General features: G+C 33.4%; 1 protein-coding gene across 4 annotated transcripts in view; it reads left to right on the plus strand.

Moving 5' to 3' along the window:
* The window catches only part of LOC123720704 (Ca(2+)/calmodulin-responsive adenylate cyclase), an 85,547-nt gene that overhangs the window by 21,890 nt on the left and 41,374 nt on the right, over window positions 1–22,283 (plus strand). For all 4 annotated transcript variants that reach the window (XM_045677415.1, XM_045677416.1, XM_045677417.1 and 1 more), the window contains exons 4-5: window positions 9,610–9,759; window positions 10,094–10,212. In XM_045677415.1, coding sequence (XP_045533371.1) covers window positions 9,610–9,759; window positions 10,094–10,212 — 269 coding nt within the window. The remainder of the gene's footprint in view (window positions 1–9,609; window positions 9,760–10,093; window positions 10,213–22,283) is intronic.

A 22,283-nucleotide genomic window follows, 5' to 3' on the forward strand; every position in this document is an offset into this window, starting at 1 on the left:
ATACCTTCATTATTGTGCCGGTTCAGTAATATAAACGCAGCAGTCGACGCACGTTTGCCGGTTTGCTTCAGTCAATTCGTGAGGTCCCCAATTTGTTTCAAATGAATTAAAACAGTTTTATAACTAACACCGCAGCCTGCAGCTAACTCGGACGTGGTTTGCGATGGATCCGCTTCCACAATAGCCTTCAATACTTCATTATCAACTTGGCTCTCAGGCCGTCCACGGGGCTTGTTCTGCGGGTCGAAATTTCAAGAACGAAAACGTTGGAACCAAAAACGAACTGTGTTTTCTTTTGCAACATGACCGACATACACATCATTCACCCTTCGAGTCGTCACCCGCAGCACTAGTGCCACGGCGGAACTCGTACTCGTAAATAATGCGATACTTTAAGTTTTCCATTTTGTAAAATGAGTGACGCAAACAGAAAAAAACAGAAGAAAAAACAAATGAATGACGGTCATCGAAGCACAAATACATGAGTAAATAGCTGTACAAATTTGAATTCGGAATTCCTTACCAAAGAGGAGAACATCGTGAATAAAGTGGCAAGTACGAAATACGCCAATTTCATGACGTTGTTATTAAGTACCTTATAAAATATAATTCAGCCGAACCTTTGATTTTGGTCAATATAACCGGTGTGTTGTTCTAAACGATGTCGTCAACGGTTTTGACTGTATTAACAAAATTCTAAACATATCTCTAAAACTTGGTTTGGTAATGTTTTACAAATTAAAAAATTTGACACTTTTGTACACACTAGAGAGAGTAGTGACAAATGTCAAATACAACAAAATAATAAGTTAATATTTATTAGAGCTATCTAAATAGTGGAGCTTATCACCCGTAGCTTTTGCCTATATTTAACTATTTTATTTATCTTCGTTCACAAATAATAACTCGTTTTATAACCTAACAAGTAGATTCACGTTTGGTGCCATCCCTGGGTTTGTAATTTAATTGTGAATAAAAAATAAATCAATCAGTGGTGCTATAACCTTTTTAGGTCTGGGCCTCAGATTTCTGTATCTGTTTCATGATCGTTTTTCGTGTTACACGCCGTCGTCTTTTGGATCTAAGGTAACCAGGCGCACATAGAAAGGCATAGCCGGGGATCGAATCTACGAAATCAGGGATTATAAATAAATAACATTACTAAAAATATCTATTACACAAAATACTCAATCAATCGAATATATAATCGCAGAATGAGTAGTTGTACAAATTTATTCATATTTTATTAATGTAAATTAAATAGGGAAAGGGCTTAGGGAAAAAGCTCCAGAAATAAATCGTAACGAATATTCACGGTAAATTCTCTCTGAACTTTTGTTGTGTAACGTTTTAAAAGCTTTTAAGTCGTGCTTTTTGTCGTACGTTGTTATTGTAAGCCTCAATATGAAATGTTTTAGACAAATTACTTTGGAGAAATGTGATTGTATATATATAAGACTTTAATATCAGTTTATTCTGCGAAATTCGCGTTTCAAAATTTATTTGTTTCTAAGATTCGAACACAGGATCATCGCCAAAATGTTTATGTATTTAATCAAACAAAAATTATTTGTGATGTCGCTAAGACTCGAGAATGGCTGCATCTTGAAATATTTGTGGAAGCTCAGAGAAGGTTTAGTGAGAAACATAAATAATCTTTTGTTAAGAAAAACAAAATTGTCACTTAGTTGTCAAATATTTATAGATGCCTTCAGTTTTTTTTTTAAAGCTGTGTTATGAGATCCGATCTCTTTGGTCAGTTTTTCAAAAATTGTATTAAGTTTTGACTCAATTTGTAGTTACACAAAGTTCACCGTGTCCTCTAGTCTATACTATAATAAAGAGGATATTCTGATATTTTTTTTTGTAATGGATAAACTCTTACATATATCAAAGCTACAATATCAGCAAGTAGCTATGAAATATCAATTAGGGCGGAGCATGAATGAAAAATATTGCAAACTGGGGCAAATTATTTCCTCTTGCCTTCCTTCAGTTTGTTTGGTTCAACGCGTTATCTTATCAATCTTTATTATCTCAGGAAGAGATCTCTGGATAGCGTCTATAAAGAAGGCAATATAGCGAGTGCTATATATATTCTTTTTTTGATAAAAACCAAGCCAACCAACCGCTAACAAAGAAGCCGTTTTTTCAACCCGAGGAAAGATTCAAATAAAAAGGGTTTCTTAAGGATACTAAGGCCTGTATCAGGATATTAAATCATTTATCCGGAACAATTTCAGGCGAAAATTACATCAGTTGACAGCTTCATTTGCATTTTACGCTGTTAGAAAATGCTGTGAATTTATAATTACACTGAACGGGCGTTTTAATCTTTTTAACATGTGTGGTTAATTTTTATTACTATATAATATTGTATGATGTTATAGCATTCAGTGTCAAAATGTTAAAGTCAAACATCAAAATATATACGATTTTTATAAGATATATTACAATCTAGATCCTTTAAACGACTCCTACCACTCAGTATTTGTATTACCATGGAATGTTTAGTCCATGTTTTATAATAGGACTGGGGCATCTTAGACGGCGTAGCATTTCTAGACCGTTATAGGGTTAGAAATAATGAAACATCGTTGCTTTATAATAGCCAGGCGACTTTCTACCTATCACCAAAAAGTGGATAGGATAAATACTGTTTTATTTATCATGAGCAGTACAGCCCCAATGGAGCTGTCTGCTGCGGTAAAGGAAATGTAACACTTTTAATAACAAACAACTACTATACTTTAAACATTATTTGCACTAAAGAGGAAAGTTATGATTGTTTGTTTGTATTGGCCCCAAAACTACTAAAAATTATTTCACTATTAGAATCCATCATTATAAACGAAGAACAGCCTATAGAATATTTACAAAAACGTCAGGAACAGTGCGAACACATGGATAGCGTTGCCCGAGGTGTGGAAAAAAGCCAATAAAAGACAATAGAGCAAATATTTCCTACAGTTTTATAGAAGTTTTATGGACAAATATCTGCGATATAATGTGTGAAATAAAAAAAAACATTGCTTTTAAAAGTCCATTTACGGAGGAATGCGAATGCTACATGCGAATCAATGCGTTTGAAACCGCAAAATAGCGCTAGTGATATATTATTTAATCACAAGTCCCGTAGTATTTATCTGGCTTTTGAACTAAAAACTGTATATTTGTTGACAAGTAAGACTTGTCAAGATTGTTATCAGTCAAGGCGTGAAGTTGATCTCTTGTATCACCAAGTCCATCAGAAAGTGCACAACCAACCGAGTTAATAAACATGTTTATGATATTAATAGTTGAGTAGTCTAGCAAGCTTTCTTTTAATACTATACATTTTTATTCATATAGCTTTTATGCCACTTACCTAAAATTATTATTATCTAAAATTATCGCGTTTCATGTGACCTTTTTTGTCCCTTTCACTGTTTACATAGATTTAATTTTGTTAGTTCCATTAGTTTTGTCTAATTATACGTCTTATGTAGTTTTGCACTTTCGCTCACATTATCTATTTTTTTCACAGTAGTTTCCTGGAAGAGATCGATCAAAAGGGATAAGGCCCAGTTGCCGTTTAATTATAGTTTTATTGTATTATATTTCTTTTGTTTGGAACGAAGTGTTAATAAATAAACATTTCCGTTGTTCACAAGTTTTAAATTAGCTGGTCCAAGATGAGACCATTTTAGTAGATTATATATAGATAGATTATGATATATAGATATGTAGAAATATATAGATATTTATGAAATAATCGTTCTGAAAATCAGGTAAGAATACAATTTCTATCACGGAGTTTTTATGCAGTAGGTATACGAGCAAGAAATTTAAAACTTAAGAATTTCTTATATGTTAATGATGATGAATATAGCAATTAAAATTTTGCAACAATGTAATGAATCCTCTTTTTTATAGCTTTATACAGTCGATTATTTGAATTAAATGTGTTTTACTTTTAAAAATGTATAAAAATAATTATCAGAAATGCGTCATCCAAAATATTGTACCAAAGCATCGTCCATATCATTAGCCATTTATAATAGATAACTAATTACTACCAATTAGGTTTTCAGATAATCACTTTAATTGAAGCCATCCATCATTCTAATGTTGGCTTGGATCTAGAGTGCTACTGTTTGACCTTGTTTTATTCACAAATATATACCTCGTTTTAGTTTAATATATCATAATTTATTATCATTTAGTTAGTACAACTTAAAGACGTAATAAAAAAAATAGTAGTTTTTAGTTAATGTCGTCTAAAGTAAGAAGATAATTTTTAAATAATAAAATTAATATTTTTAAAAGTTATTTTGAAATGCAAACTATTTAATCTATACTAATATTATAGAGACTGATTTAGTCATTTATAAAGCTATGTTTCTGTGAATGTCATGGCGATGTATGCAAAATTAAGACATTTACGTAGTTGTAAATACGGTCTTACGTGATAGATTTACCAAATGTTGTAAGTGAATTTCGTCTTATAGATGAACTTACAAAAGGACTGATGTGTTTCTTGGACAGTGAGGACCAACGTCGGTTGTAATACTTCTCTATACATATCTATCTGCGTTCTATTATATATTATAGTAAACGATTTTATGAGGGTCTCCATGTCATGAGACGTAAGATGCTACAGCCACTGTTGATCCGTTACCAATAATAACAATTGCAAAGTATTTATATATTACATTATACAGTTTATTGTATGTATAATTTATTTTCTCTTTTATCATTGTAAAGTTTCTCTTTAAATGTTGTGCACACTTGTCATGGATGCGCAAGGACGTATTGTGTTTTAGTTTGTATGTGTTTCGTTATTGCGCCTTTTTAAAATAAAAATATTTTTTCAAGATCTCAGTTGCCGATCAGATCAGTTGAGAATAATTTCTTTACAGATTTATCGCTTACAACATTTCTATATAATGATGTTAGTGCAGAAGAAAAGAATGTACTATCCTTAATCACACCTAAAGTTAAGTTACCTTATTGTTTTTATTTATTCACACTTCGTTACATTTATACAAAAACAAACAACATAAAACATACGGCCTTAAGCCCTCTTCACAGCCTCGGCAAATGAACACGAAACTTGCCGATCGCCTTCCATCCATTCCGTGTCGGTACATCAAAGGTTCTCGGGTAGTCTCTCCAGATTCCCGCTCTCTTGCACCTGTCGGCCAGCAGTAACCGTAGTGTGTTGTTTCATTTTACCTTGTTCTGTTACGATGTATGGCAGTCATCTACCATCTATACTTCTTCCAACGTCTTGTAATCACTGTACTTTCATGGATCACTAAATAGTTATAATGTGCTGCAGCGAATACACCAGTAGCAGTAAATATTCTTGTAACTTCCACCTGGTGCGAGCGTCTGTCTATTTTCAACTGTACAAGCCGGAAATGTAGAGAGCCGCTCTCTTGTGTTTTCGCCAATGCTTGTATTCTACAAAAGTTTTGCCTCTTGGCAACCTCCGGCAATGTGGAACAACCTTCGCAAGCGATCTTTTCATGACAAGGGGATGACATGACATAAGTAAGGGATAACACTAAAAAAAATAGTAAATTAAGTACTAACTAAAAGCTAATCTCTCTCTAAAGAATAAGAAAGACAAGAATTACAAGTCACGATTGAGCAGGATAGGATGTGGTTAAGAAATGTTTATGTAGAAGAGTTTTAAAAGAGGTAGCCAATCGTATGCGGAGATCCTAAACGAATTGCCTAAGAAGGATGAGCTGTGAGATGCAATTTCTAATAAGCATCTATTAGAGGAGACTAACATATTGTTACAAGGACCTGAGAATTTGAAGTTATTTTGAATATATGAGGAAGTTTTGGGATTGAAAAGAATTGAGCGAAGATGTTGAAGGAGATTATACGTGTGAGTCGAATAGGTATCGACCGGACCTGCCTACGGAATTTAGTTGTATGTTTTTTATTTGTATCATTGCCAATAAATGGAAACTTGTAAAAAGAGCGAGGCACTGACTGTAGCTCCCCAGGGGGACCTGTCGAAAGTGTATTGGTAGTATTGCTTTTGATTTGTAGATTTTATTTTTTTAACGAGAATCATAAATTATGTTATATATAGAAAATCTCCTTGTAATTTATGAAAATAAATGAATGAACTTTAGGATGGTTTGTCAATACGACGACTAACTAGAAATCTTAGGCTACTAGAAATCTGCTTTCGCATATAACTTCTCTGTGCTGGCGTCATGTATTACCAAATTATATAGGCAACATAATTATTTCTATTAGAAAAACAAGGGTCGGTTTTAGAAATAACATCAATGTTTCTAAGGCGGGTAGATTAAGCCTCAGTAACTCAAAACAAGGTTTTGTGATAAGCGAAAATTATTGTTTAATCAAAGACTAAGTGGAACTGAAATGACGAGCTGTTTCTGAGTGATGATTCTTACCACCTTAATCATAAATCTAAGTATTTTATCAAAAATCCTTGTACTCACAGCACAGTTAAACAAGTACTCGTCCCTGTCCCTTTCTGTCAAACTGTGTATATAAAAGAAAAGAAAATGACATTGATTGCACATAAACACTGCAACATATCTTTTGTTTCATTATCAAATATTTTAATGAAAACTTACGCTGCGATGAAAAAGATAGACAAATATTTTACTTAAAACTGGAGGTTTGTGCTTTCGGAGACTCAACTGTTGAAATCCTCAAGGCCTTCAAATACAACAAGGATATATATGTGTAGGTTTTTCAAATATCGATTGAGTAAAAGATAAATCTTCACCTCTTTAAGAAGAAAGGAGAAATTATAATTTAATTTGCATGTTATATGACATACACAATATATTCCGTGTACAAAGATTGCTTTTTATTGGTTCCTAAATGACCTTCCCAGCTAGATTAACACGGCATGGGGCGATGAATCTACGCAATATTAGAATTTCTCTTTATGAGGATTTATATCGCGCTGTTTGGGCAGTTTTGTCTAAATTAATGTAGAAATAGGTCAGATAAAACGTTTATATTAATGTGAGTATAGAGCATTTACAATGTTATTAGCCTGCCTAGTAATTAAAATGGTCCTTGTGGCAGTGTCTTAATGCTGGCAGCATTTCCTCGCTGTATTGCGATACTTCTTCGTTCAGGTAAGCACCAGCTCTAGGGTCATTTATCTACCCGGCTCCAACTTAAATATTTAATCAATATAAATGTATAAATAAAACTATATTTATTCTTTTATAACATTTCGTTTATTAAAACAAAACATAACAATTAAATAAACAGTAGTTACAATTTTTTAACCTACATAGTTAAAATAATTAAAAATTAATAAATAAAAACTTTAAACAAATTTAAAAAGCTTGTGCCTGTGGCAGTGTATCTTTAACGCTGGTATCATTTCATATTGCGATACTTATTTGTTCAGAAAAGCACCAGCTTGGGTTCACCGTAACCTACCACGCTCCAACACAAATCTTTAATCAATATAAATTTATAAATAAAACTTTCTTAATTCTACTTTCTATGTTGTTATCTTAATTTGACCCAACAAAAGTAAACAAATTGAGCAAATACATGAATCCTTTTCATGATATTCAAGTTAGAAGTTCACGGGAGTGTTATTAGGGAAGTTGGTACGTGACAGGGAGCCAAATTGTACTCATTTACCGATACATCTCTCGTTTCCCCTTTTTAGAACTTGTTTGCGTTTTTAGATAACGTCAATTTGTTGAACACTTTACCAAGAAATAGTGTTAAAAGTAAAATAGAAATAAACAAATTAATTGTTTTGTACGTTAGTAAGGACGAAATAACAAAATGTCACGTGGAATATATAGTAATGGTTGTAGAATACTTTGCGTAATGTCATTTATGTATAAATTGAATTCACAGCTATGAATTTTCAAACATCTCCAACAAACTTACTCATAAAACATAATTAGCCTAATTATACTTGTTTATCTTACAATCTTTGCCTTCAAAATAAGCATTACAGACAGTAAAAAAAATAATCTAAAACCAAGGAAAAATGCCATTTCTGGATTTCGCACTTAGTAAGCCTCTAACCGTATTCGGGGGTCAGACATCTGATTTATTACTTATCAGATAAAGACATCAGCTATGTCCACAGCGATTAAACATGAATTATTCATCTAATCTACTATCGATATATTACAAATGGCCAGTAAAAATTATTCTGCAAATGGCACATGATCAATCAGCCAGCCTGTGAATTGTCAGCTGTCAAATTGATCTATTCGCCGCTGTCAATGTTTGACGTTAGTGCTGTTGATCGTTATCTTTAGTAGCTATTAGCTATGGCAGTTTCTGTCCTTAATATCTTTTGATGCGCCATTTCCGCTTATCTGAAATCTCTGATCAGTTATTATGCATGCACACAGAATTGGGAGCCCACGCTTTTTCGAGATTTTTTTCTACCGAAAATAAAATTAGAAGTTTAAGTGTATTAATTCGTCTCTGACTAGTTAATCTGACTTCAAAGATGTTGTCAATTCATTGAATGGGTTTCTTAATATGTTATTCAATTACTCGAAAACCACATTAGAAAAGTGATGTTTTTTATATTTTTTTTCAAATAAAAGGAGTAATCATATTGGGAAACTGTTATAGTCACATTAAAGCTATTTGGGTATTCCTTAAAGTGACAAGTGATTTGCTTTCTGGCATAATTTGATGATGTAATTCCCCTGTTTTTAAAAGAAATTTTATATTTTTTGCCCCAACTATTATACTCGAAGACGCCACATTTAATAAGTGATGTTTTTGTATGAAAGGATACTTCCAAACAAGAGGACATAGGCATAACTGTTTTAGCCACTTTAAAGCCCTTTGGGTATTTCTTAAAGTGACAAGTGTTTTGCTTTTTAGCATAATTTGATGATGCATTTTGAAAGTTTTATATTTTTTCAAATGTGTATCGAAACACTCAAATGTTTGATTACATACATTTACATATACAACGCATAACAAAAGCAAAGAAAAATATGAAATATAATTTATTATTCATTTCCAATAAATTGAATTCATCAGAACCTGAATCTGAAATTCAATTACACTCAATAAATATTCGTCTTTTGAACGTATTATAATGGGAGGCCCGTTCAATGGAAGCTAATTTGAAATGTTTTGAAGCTATCTATTATATGAGCGCGAAGATCTTGTTAATATCACGTGTCAACGTTATTTACGAATTCGTATTTATGTGGATTTTTTCCTCAATTTATTTTGAATTTTGATAATTGTGTTTCTGTTGTCAGCGAATCTTTGATGAATATCCCTTATTTCATTTACGAATATTTAAACTGTGTGCAAAAGAATTTTAGTTTTTCGTTGATTTATTAAGCTTCATCAACATTATGTATGAAGTTTCATAAGTCCTCAAAGCCTCCGACGAAAGAGCATATCTACAGCGGTTTCATTAAACATCTTAATAGGCATCTAGTAAGTTTTGCCTCTGAGACGTCAGACTGGTTAAGATACCCTGTATTGTACTAACCATTGTTACGATTAATTCTGGTAATCGAAGGTGCAACTTATGTTTGAAAGTCCGTAAAGTCACTAGACAGCTCTTTAAATTATTCTTTTATTTCCTATTTTTTATTGTAGATGGTGGGCAATATAGTCGTATTTATTTGCGTGAACGTGGTGGGAGCCTTGATGCATTCATTGATGGAAACCGCCCAGAGAAGAGCCTTCCTCGACACACGGAACTGTATAGCTGCCCGTCTTGATATGGAAGATGAGAACGAAAAGCTGGTTAGTAATATATATTAATAAATAGATCGTGCTTGGTACATAGAGAAAAGGACAGTTCTGACATTAAATTTAAAATGTATCTATGTTAGAATACGGTTTAAACGTAATTTGACAGACAATTTGACAGAGCAAGACGAATGAGTCCTTCGGTGAATACTGTAAGAAGTTATATGCTATACAGTATACTGTATTATGCGAAATGTGGGTAAAATACACTTTAGTCTTTTCAATAGATCGTTTTTACAGTCATTTGTCTTTAGCTGGAAGCCGTTTAAATGCAATAAAGTTTATCTATTTTTAGATATATATTATAAATAGTACTTGTACTTTGTAGGAAAGGTTGCTGTTATCTGTACTACCACAACACGTTGCCATGGAGATGAAGAATGACATCATTTCGCCTGTTGAAGGCCAGTTTCATAAGATCTACATACAGAAGCATGAACAAGTCAGGTAAGGTTCTATTAAGGCTTTGTAGTTAAGTCGTAAAGTGTTAAGACAATAGAATGAAAAGCAAATGAAAAATATACTACACATATATTTATTACTACTTAATACGTAACAAAAAACAAAACAAGAAAATTAAACATCATTTTTCAATTATTTATTTATATAAATTGATGTTATATATGTCATTAAGTTAGCAAATGCTACTATAAAAATAAATAAACTTAAGTGAAAATGGCCGTAGCACGAAACTGGTTCTCAAGGTATGATAAACAAAAATGGGTGAGACAATTTAGAAGAAATGGTGGGATTTCGATGAGGCCTTTGCCGAAAAACCCCACACAGATACCTAAAAAGATTGAGATAGAAATATCAACATGTTTAAGTGTAAAATTAAATCTAAATAGAAAAATATATGTTTATTATGGAATATAAGATACAGGTATCACTTATTCCTCATCGGCAAAGAAGAAAACATAACCCTGTCTATGGTTCTGTTAAAGAAATATTATACGGAATAAAACCGATGCCAATATTCGATTGAAATTGATTGATTTGTGATAACATAATCCGGGAGTTCTCAATTTTGGAATATGATCAATTAATATCGCTTACATGTTACATGTACTTGGCAATGTGTCGTAGACGTCCGCCTTTTGGCCCTTGTCCAAGTGGCCACAATGCGTTCGATTTTATCGGCCTCTATACAAGAATCCATAACGGTCAGGGTCTACTGAACGTTGCACAGACGATAAAAACGTTTTCATCGTTCGGCCAGTACAAGCTTTGGGCGTTTGTTGCGGCTTTTGGTCGTGTCGAACTCGGCTCTGCGTGAAATTTGTTTTACGAATTTAACTTCCTCGTATGGTAAGCCTGTCTCAGCGCGAGATTAGAGATTTAGAATGAACTATGTCATAAGTCAATACATTTTTTGACATATGGGACATGACAAATGGATTGACGCTAGTAGTTCTTGACTTTGAATTTTAAGTTTTGATATGCGGTTTCCGACATGACTTGCCTATTAAAATATTTTTTTTTTATAAACATCATTTAACATCTAGCCTAGCTACTAAGTACCTGAATTTTTATACACTTACCATGTGTTTCTTAACAACTTAACAAAACATTGTCTACCAAGACGTCGAACAGATTCACATCTTGTTTATAAAGAATAATTATGTAACAATAAAAGTAACAGTATTTAATCTTCTGTTGTTTATGTCATTTCTGACTATCATGAACGTGAATATTTTTGTATATATATATTTCATATTTGGCTATATCTATAGTATAATTGTTCTTTTTTTACATAATTTCAATTAACTGTAGGAGTACCAAATAAATAAACAAAATATATGAATTGATTTACTTATAATTGAACACGTCAATATTGATACATAACAGGTAGTAAATGCAAACGATAAATGAACCAGACGGCTATCTAAGAGCATGAGTGTTGCAGCAGATTTGTTATTAATAAGTTTTATATTGAGATTTAAAACTTAAGGACAAAACAAGTACAGATATAAGAAAGAGAAGAAAAGCACTATCCCTTTCAATTTTCCTTTTAAGTGGAAATGGGGCATATCGCTCGCATAGACAAACAGGATAAAATCGTGGAAAGTGATCACTCTCTTGCATCGTGGGCTGTCGAGCTTAAAGAATTTGGTGGAAAATATTGGGACAAAAATGCTTAAGATATGAGAAGAAGCTAGTTGAAGGAAGCTTATCCTATCCTTGAAAAAAAAATTGTATAAAATTTTAAGTATTGTTTCAAGGAAAAATGAGGTTTAATTGTTGTTACTTTGATCGCAAAAATATAGTGATAAAACAGTCTCACCTCATAACTATGTCAGTTATTTGACTTCTAAGATCAGAGTTCATTAGTTTTGATAAAAATATGAGACAGTTAATCATGTTACTTTGTCCTATGACGCTTTATTGCTTTCTTTATAAAGATTTTTCATGGACACATTAATTTTCATAAATCATCCAGTTTTTCGATTAAAGTCGGGGTTTTTCGGTATATTATATCCCATTACCCATTATGGGAGTTTTTGGATATACATATATTTGAATGCAGACTCAATACGACCTCATGATTATTGTAATTAAAATTAAAGATAATTGGGAAAATATAGACGAGGCATTTACTATAAATACAAATACTAGAACACTTACAAAACAACTAGCCTTAATTTCGCAGAACTTACACTAACACTTGTTGTGTTTCTTATACTAATTAAACTAAACAATTATTGTATTAATAAAGCTTTAATAACAATGATTGTTAATCTTGTGCATAATATTTTAATAGATATATTTAGGACTTGTCTCCTCGTATATGTATATATTAAAAACGATTTGTAATTATTTTCTTAATTGGTATATAAATCTTAAAATTACAAGTAATGGGCACTTGGTCCAACACAAATAGTCTAAAGCTGTGGTATATATAGAATTCAGTTTACGTAATAACACTAATTAGGTATCACCTCAACGGTCTTAGTAATCCAATTTGCGAGTATTCGTTTACGTAAAGGTGGGTAAATAATATTGGAAAGCTGTGATAAATGGCAGGTCTCAGGGATTATAGGATAGGATGGATCGCGTTGACCTCGTTGTATTCAGCCCATTCTCTATGATGTTGTCAAACCTTATTTGTTTTGGTAAAATTTTTGCTGTATATAATTTAGTGTGGTAAACTTTTTTCTTATTTAAGATAGTCGAAATAAAAAAAAACTCTTCTGGATTGTTTTGAATATTACAAACATATAATACTTACAGTTTTACTTTTTACTAGCAGTGTTGAGCTAGTAGCTTCAGCGTGGGACCCTCATCCCTGAGGTCGTAGGTTCGATCCCCAGCTGTGCACAAATGCACTTTCTGTGTGCATTTAAAATTCGGTCGCACGGTGAAGAAAAATATCGTGAGGAAACGATATCGGTTTGCCTTGGACCCGATGCCACGCACGGGAGGCAGATACTTGCGTATGAGATTGACAGATCACCTACTTGCGTATAAGGTTGACAGATGATCACGAAAGAGATACATAAATCTGAACCCCAGAATTAACAAGGTTGCAGCGCCACTAATTATTTTATTTTTTAAAATACTGGGGGAACAATTTGTACCAACCTGGAAATAACGAAATCGGATATTAGGGAGACCTTAATCGAAAAATAATCGTCGAAATTGGTACTCTTCATACCGGCACTAGAGTTAGACTTCTGCATGTCTTTCATTGTTTATATAAGAATAATACTTCGTCATATAAAAATCTACGAATAATATCTTTAGCACTATGTGTGCGATTTTACTAGATTACTATTACTATATTTTATTTATTTAAACGAAAGGGTTTAAGGATTTTTAAAATTTCTTGTGATTTCGATAACCTCAGGGTGTTTGATATGTTCTTAACCAAAACAAAGTCACCGAAAGTATGAAAATGCTCCGGTGACATTATCAGCGGCATAGCAAATGATCCGCTCGTTAAGATAAACATTATCGCATACTAATTAGTAATCGGCTACTGCCATGGTAATGGCTTATGGGACAATGGAAGTTTGGGGTTGAATGTATAATTATTGGTATGTATTATACATTATATTAACGTCAGTAAATATATAAAATGTATATGTTTCGATTTGAGTAGCACCAGTGTCATGTTCGCTGAAAGTCGCGTTTCTGAATCGTCAATTTAGAGAGTATGACAAAAGCGGTCACGGTATTATTAATTTTTAATTGTTTTTTTTTATATAAACCCAACACTACGTAAATAAATATATTTAAATGTAGCAAATCTGGGGTAGGCTATACGTGTGCACGAAATAACAGAGAAACCAATACTGAAATAATGTTTGGAGGAACATGTTTTGTATATATGAGTGATAAGGAAAAAAACATTATTTTGCCTAATTAGATAGCTATTTAAATTATAAATAAAAATAATGAAAGCGGATACGTTTTCAGACATCAAAAATCAAATCTTTAATAAAAAATCTAAAAATTACCTACTTGCATTTAACAGCTGTAGAGAGAATATTTCATCTCCGTGAATATTTCCTGTGGCAGAGAATACAATTAGACATCTGTACACTGTACCGGCTCCGAGCAATTACCTAACTTTATACTTGTACTGATTTCTATTGTATAAAACGAACTTAACAAACACAAAATGTAATATTTTTAAAGCTCAGGCTGCTTTAAATACTAATAACTTTAGCCTTTGTATATAATAAAAACACAAAATTATAAAATTACGAGTATGCTTCTAGTTGTGACACATTTTGACGTCTTGATTTACATTTTAAATTCGTTTAAAGAACTTTATTTCTTAATACAAGATGATAATTTTTTTAACGTGAGAGACTTAATACAAAAGAAATTTTGTTTGGATTATTACCTGCAACTGTGTTTCATCATAGGTAGAATCCGAATCATGGGCAGCGGTATCACTTAATTGATATAAAGATCATATGACATAATATCAGATGAGCCTCCTACCCGGTTTCCCTGATCTATAAAAAAATATAATATCCTTTTCATCTTGAAAGTTCCAAAGAACTAAAGAGTAAGAGACTATGGCTTATTTTAGCGACGAAGTCGTAAAGTTACTTTAATAGAGTTGAGTAATTACTTCATGATTATTTGCCAATCTTATAGTAGGTGATCAGTCTCCTGTGCCTAAAACACACCGTCGATATTTTGGTTCTAACACTAGCCGGGGGTTTCCTCGCGATGTTTTCCTTCGACGTTCGTGCTTATCTTAAATACGCACATAGAAGAGAATAGAGAAAATACATTGGTGCACAGCCGGGGATCGAACTTACGACCTTACTGATGAAAGCAGCACGCTGAACCTACTAGAGTAAATATTTTCTAAAATATTAGTTGTAGGATTAATAATAATTACTTGTCATCTTTAATCCAAGGCCATCTTTCACTGTTGGTGATTCCGAGCTTTCGACGCTGTAATTGTCTCATTATCCAATTTGATAACTCCATGCCATGGCTGATCAATAAAACGCATACCGGGATATGGAAAACGCACGCTACGATATTATGAGCATTTACGATCTAAACAGCCTTTGTTTTTTTCTTTCTTGCCTTTTTGTCTTGCCGGATTTCGAATTTCCGTTATTATACGGTTGTTGACAGTGCATAAAGTATTCGAGGTGCGATATGTCAAAACAATAAATTGAAAATATTTCTGCCAAACCACTTGTTATGGTACAATTAAAATTGTTGCAAGTGCTTAAAGTGTTACATAACGAAATGTTGCGGTTGTTGGACTATTAAAATTAGTGATTTGTACATTTTATTGTGTTGGGAATAGTTACGACTTTCGGCCTACCTATATATTTCTCTTGGTATGAATGAAAATGTGTGAACCTACGTCTATGTGAGCCTTCATTCTCGTTATCTTGATATAAAAATAATAGAATTTCTTAAAAAATATAGATTGTATATAACGAGGGTGTGTATGTGAGGTGTGCTTATGTGTGATGATGCAGGCTCTGGCTCAGGCTCTTTTTAAGCATATTGCGCGATAGTCTAATATACGTGTTTTTTGATAATGAATTCTATTTTGTATAATAAACAGTTCAGCCCTGGACCACAGAGAAAAATCTGACAATAGAAATATGTAGAATGCAAAAGAGTATACATAACAACAAACTGCGATTTGTTAACAATCGATTTAAAATTACATATAACAATTCACTAGTTTTGTTACATATCCTTTGCCCAGCATAAGTAATACCTGCACCCCTCTAACGCAAAAGCCATTAGAAAAGTAAGCGGACAACAGACATCGAAAGCTCCGTCCTGCCCTCCAGGTGATTGACCACCCCGCGACGGCCCAGGCTGAGGTCCGAGTCTCACAGGAGACGCCCTTAAGTTAGTCACGGGAAAACGCCCATCCCGGTCGAGCTATGCTCACCAAAATAGCTCGAGCTCAGCTGTAAAGGCCCTTAAGGCCAACAGCGAGATTCCATATTAAAATCGAAAGCTTTTTGATCGTGTACCTCATATCGGGCCAATTCAATTGTCATATTTAATTAAGTGTAATTATTGTACGTAATAGTTTAGTTAAAGTAATTTCAATATATTTTGTTTTTTGGCTTCCGCGCTTAATTGGTTTTAAAATATTTATATATTTACTGTACACGGACACATAAACAGTAATACTGTTTACAGAAGTATTAAGTAGGCGTGAAGATTAAACTAAAATAGCCACACGATGAATCGCCGGATACATTTAGCGATATTTACATTGTATGTAAAACGTTGCAGAAATCATTGCGAAGATTTTACGATCTTAAAACTGGGTGGAGTTATTTACCATTTACGCGCCGTATGTAGTAATGAAAAGATTTAGGCAAAAGTACTGATGTTCCATTTTTCAACCTCTCTGAGCACGTTAATCCTTTGGTTTAGGGTAGAGATCTGGGGTCTCTCTGGATCGTTTAACACATTCCAAGGAGTTTGTTCAGATTAGTTGTTCGGATTACCTGGAGCTGAGTTTAATAGACGGAGGTCCATACGATATTCCACCCGTATCACGTTGACGTTGCCGTGCACCACCGCTATTTGGAACTAGCTGCTGACTGAAGTATTTCCGAACCAATTCGACTTACTTTTGATCCTCCAAGAAATGAGCGTAACAATTCTTAAAAGGCCTGCAACGTAGTCGTAAGCCCCCCAGTACTATAATAAACACTCCTTTTGTTTCTGTATTTCTGTTATTTTTATAAATCATGATCGGCCACAACTCGTCGATTTTCTTTCAATGACCCGGGTATAGTTTACAATATTTCTTTAAACATTCAATAGCTCTTGAGATATGTAGACAAGTACATACACAGGTACGGGAAGAATACGCACTTAACTCGATTTCGGGTTCCTTTCCTATTAACGAATCAGTTTGCCATGGACTTTGTACCCTCCGCTGAAGCTTTCCGATGTCAATTACAGGATTTTGTTTTAGTGACAGTTTAGTTTACAATTTTTACTTTGCAACAAATAATAGACTACATACAAACACAGACTTCAGATTTTATGGGTATACAACACTCTGTGTTATCTAATATGAAAAATTAACAACGTATTTATCACAAAAATATAATTGCGCATGCCATTCTGTTTATAAATATTACTCACGTGTAGAGAACTGTTTTGAAGTATGTTTGCAGATTTATTAATTTAACTTCTCTATCATTCTTTAAATCTCTACAAACTACCTGTCCACAACTCTCGTACTAACTGATGTGAAAATGATCTGAAATTATTGTGATATATGTGCACTTTGTCATGTATTTTTTTAATCTATTTTTAATATTATCCTGATCACTGTTTATATAAGTTTTACTTGATTTGTTTTGTCTAAAAAACTATCTATATAACTTATATATTTTTGCACTTCTTGCTTTTGCTCAATTTTTTTTCTCTCAGTGGTTTCCTGGAAGACGTCGCTCGAAATCAATATGGCCGCCAGTTGCCCTACTTTTTATTTAATTATTTCAATTGTATTTATATTTATGCTACGAAATGTTAATAAATACATAAAATCTGTACTTTCCTTTTTATTTAGGCCTACATAAAATATGTTCCATAAATATATCGTGTCATACTCAAGTAGTCATCCTGCGATAACATAGCCGTCTTTTTGTTGGCGCCGTCTGCAAAAATATATGCCCTATGAATCACATACAACTCACTTTTGTTTTTAGTGTTTTTGTACTATATAGCGAGTTGAATCTTATCGAAATTATTTGTGTTTAATTTGTTGTTTTAAGATATTTTATTGTTGGGTGAGATAGTGAATCAGAAGCGCCTTCAATTACGATTGGTCCAACGGAATGACGACTTTTATCCCGTGTATATCATCGGATCATAGTTACAAGCGATTATTAGAATGCGACCATTAACATTAATTCATTTAGCCATGAAGAAAAACCTATGATTCCTAAGAAATAAGAATGTTTTTTCACTAATCAAAAAAACCTTCGTATACGTATATATCAGTGGCACTACAACCTGTTTAGGTCTAGGCCTCAGACTGAATCTGTTATATGTTATTTTTCAATCTAATGGGTAAGAAGGTGATCAGCCTCCTGTGCCTGACACACGCCAACTTTTTAGGTCTAAGACATGTCGGTTTCCTCACGATGTTTACCTTCACCGTTCGAGCTAATGTTAAATGCGCACATAGAAAGAAAGTCCATTGGTGCACAGCCGGGGATCAAACCTACAACCTCAGGGATGAGAGTCGCACGCTTAAACTACTAGGCCAACACTGCTTTAAGTATAATTAGGTTATTATTAAAATTAGTTAAAGCCTACTGTAGTACCTACGTATATACTCGGCCAGTTCGTTCCTAAATGCGATGTAGCCTTTTAAACTTGTAAATACAGTATTATTTATTTGCAATGCAACCTTGAGTATTATTTCGATGCATTTGACAAACAATTATGTCAACACCTACTGAATGACGCGAAACATTGAGATGATTGCAATAATTCAAATTAAATTAGATAATTATAGTACTAGGTATGTGATATTCACAAGCCTTGCCTTGATCTGTCGATGTACATACAAGCTCCTTCGGTGAAGAAGAACAATGTAGGTGGACCCAAAACTCGTGTGTCAGGCACCAGGGGCTGGTAATACTTGCCTAAAAATCAGGTTAAGGTTCATTGTCATAAGACTCCTTTTGTATCCCGTATGACAAAGTCCATAAGTTTTTGACAAACGAGAGTGTCTCCAGGCACTTTAAGAATTTTGAATGTATGAAAATAAATTGTTTACATAAACAGAAAACACGGTTTTCCTTGATATCCAGAATAGAACATGTCATTTCACTGGCTCCCGCCCAAACCCACGGAGATTTAGTTCGTACTCACGAATGTTTTGATTTTTATAACCAAAACGATGGCTTTATGATCTTTGAATTGTTTTTATAAATAACAATTTTAGTATTCATTTATCTTATTATTTCACACTCGAACTAATAGTGAATCTTAGTGTAAGCTAATAGTGTACATGGGCGGCCTGCCCGTTTGCCCGTTATATATAAAAATAAATTCGAAATGTCTTATTGTTAAATTTATTTTACAAAAAAAAAATTGATACGTCTTTTGTAAGCAGTCTAGTGGTTTCAGCGTGCGACTCTCATCCCCGAGGTCGTAGGTTCGTTCCCCTATCCCAATGGACTTTCGTTCTTTGTGTGCATTTAACATTCGCCCGAATTGTAAAGGAAAACATCATAAGGAAATCGGCATGCCTTAGACCCAAAAAATCGACGGCGTGTGACAGGCACAGGAGGCTGATCACATACTTGCCTATTAGATTTACAAATGATCATGAAACAGATATAAAAATCTGAGACCCAGACCTAAAAAAGTTGTCGCGCCACTGATTGATTGATACGTCTCTTTCATAAATTCAATATTCTTTGTGCTAAATTAAAATTTGATACTATACTTGCCTCTTCGTGTTTTAGCTCAATAAATGGACTATGTATAGATATATTTTTTCAATTGAAAACGACAGTTTTGTTTCGCCTTTACTAGTATTAATACAATCCTTCATCTAAGGTACAGAGATGTGTGGAAAATGCCCAAAAATTGCGAATTTGATTAAAGAAGTGATGGATCAAAGTAACGTTAAAGTTATAAAGTGCTATTGTGAGGCATTCATAAATTATTCGTAACTCTATTTCTGGAGTTTATCAGCTATATACGAGCCACGCCTTTTTTGCAAGTAAATATATTTCTTCCCTTAAATACAGAAGTTATTACACTCAACAAAACAACGTTTGTACGCAATATTAAAATAGTTGTCCAGCAACAATCGTTTAGTTAACTTAATCTACTTTTTTTATGTTTAGTTAAGGGTAATGCCACCCTAAAGTCTATGGGCTATAATTCTAGATTAAATTCCCTGTAAAACAATTAATATTTCGGAATTTAATAATATTTAAAGGAACCTGCCTACCTGCCAGCCCAATCCATTTACAGAGAACCACAGACGAAGAGTCTATGTGATGAGCTAGCTTAATACTTACAATAAGTATTATTTATATACTTGCAATAAATAAATAATTTATATCTTCTATACTACCATTAAAAGGAGTATATAGCGAAAATGTATTGAAAAAGCATTTGTAATGAACGTCAACATTTAAGTTAACGTTTAGTTTTCTTCTTTTTCTTCAAGTTCCCAAATCCAAGGGCATAGAGTGAGTTAGAGGTACTGGTAAAAACTTTCCGTCTCTTTTAAATTTCCACTTTGATGGGTAAGAAATGACAATTGTCAGGAGCTGCTAGAGGCAATCTTTACTTGATATATTTATCTATTTACTCATCAGTATATTGAAACAAAATGTTATGTACTGGTTATACACTATTAGCATCGCGATAATGTATATGGTGGTAGGTGGAATCGATCCCTAACACTTTAATACAGATAATTTATTAGTAATTCAACATTCCAAATATACATTTCCATTTAATTCAAATTGAGTCTATATAAGCAGATCAGCGATTCTAATTTAATTTAATAGTCAAGTGCTATTTGTACTACGTTTTTGGTGATACCATTTACCACGATTTTACGGATTAATTATATTTAAGTGTTTAACTGAAAGTTAAATTAGTGTCGTCTTGAATAATTCCTAAATTTTATATCTGAAAATAACGTGACTACTTTATATAACAAAGGGTTACTATGGTAACCATAACAATGTACTAAAACGCTACCGGGGCGGTGGATGGTCGAATCAGGGTCCTTCAAGAAAAGAGCGTACCAATTGTTAAAAGCCCTCTGATATTGAGAGTGTCCATGGGCGGTATCACTTAACATCTGATGAGCTTTTTGCTCGTTTGTCCCCTGTTCTATAAAAAATGTCTCACGTGAGCTGAAATATTATATTTTAATGTTTATGAATAATAGGATAGTTGTTTGATGTTTTGAGTATAACCACATTAGCTGTTAATAAAAGTTTGACTTTGATATTGATAGCAGTATTTTCAATTCGCATGGTACCAGCGCGCGACTCTCATGCCTGAGGTGGTACACCTATGGACCTATGGACTATCTATGTGCGCATTTAACATTCGTTCGTACTGTGAAAGATATCGTCGTTAGGAAACCGTCATGCCATAGACGGCGTTGAAGCCACAAAAGGTTGATCACCTATTAGAAAGAAAACAAAAGATCACGACACAGATACAGAAATCTGAGGCCCAGGCACCTTTAAAGGATGTAACGACAATTTTTATCGTCAAAGACCGAGGCAAGAGTACATCAATCATGCTGTTGCAATAAATAGATGCCAAATATAATAACATGAACAAAGAAAACTTTTTCCTCTATCGAGACTAGCCAAAACATCGAGAGCCGCTTTGCATTCCAAGTACCAAATGTGACGTCACAGCCGCAGACAGGAAGTCTAGTGCGCTGATCCTTTTAGGCTAAACGGATATTTGGCTGATGGGATTGTCTGTCTGCCTGATAATGCCAGTTGCAATTTGAAAATCAGATTTATTCCGACGCTCATTTTATTAGTCTACGTAGGTCTACGTTATATCTCAGATTTCACAACATTTTTGTCATTAATTCACGAATAGCTTTTTTCTCTTCGTACTCATTGAAAATAATTATCTCTTAATACATTTCTCGTCGCTTAAGCTTGAGAAGAATTATTGTTATTTAATACTTTTGGTTAATGTGACATTGAATGTCATGTATAAACTTTAGGGACATAAACGTATCACCTCAATGTCTGTTTCAAATGGAGTGTGCCCACTGAAGTATTCTACTTACAGTCCTTCAAGAAAAGAACGTACCAATTCTTGAGGCGTTCACAGTGCCATATCACTTAACATAAGGTAAGCCCACAGCCTCCTGATAAATATAAAAAAAAACGAGTATTAATACACAACTTTAGAAACTCACTTTGTTCTATATCTTCATTTCTTATAGAACTTGCATATGTGAACATATTAATTCAAAAACCTTCAAGCCTCTCCAAGGAAAAAGATGAAGGCTTCGAAGGATCAAGACT

Source organism: Pieris brassicae, chromosome 2 (assembly GCF_905147105.1).
Source record: "Pieris brassicae chromosome 2, ilPieBrab1.1, whole genome shotgun sequence".
NCBI lineage: Eukaryota > Metazoa > Arthropoda > Insecta > Lepidoptera > Pieridae > Pieris > Pieris brassicae.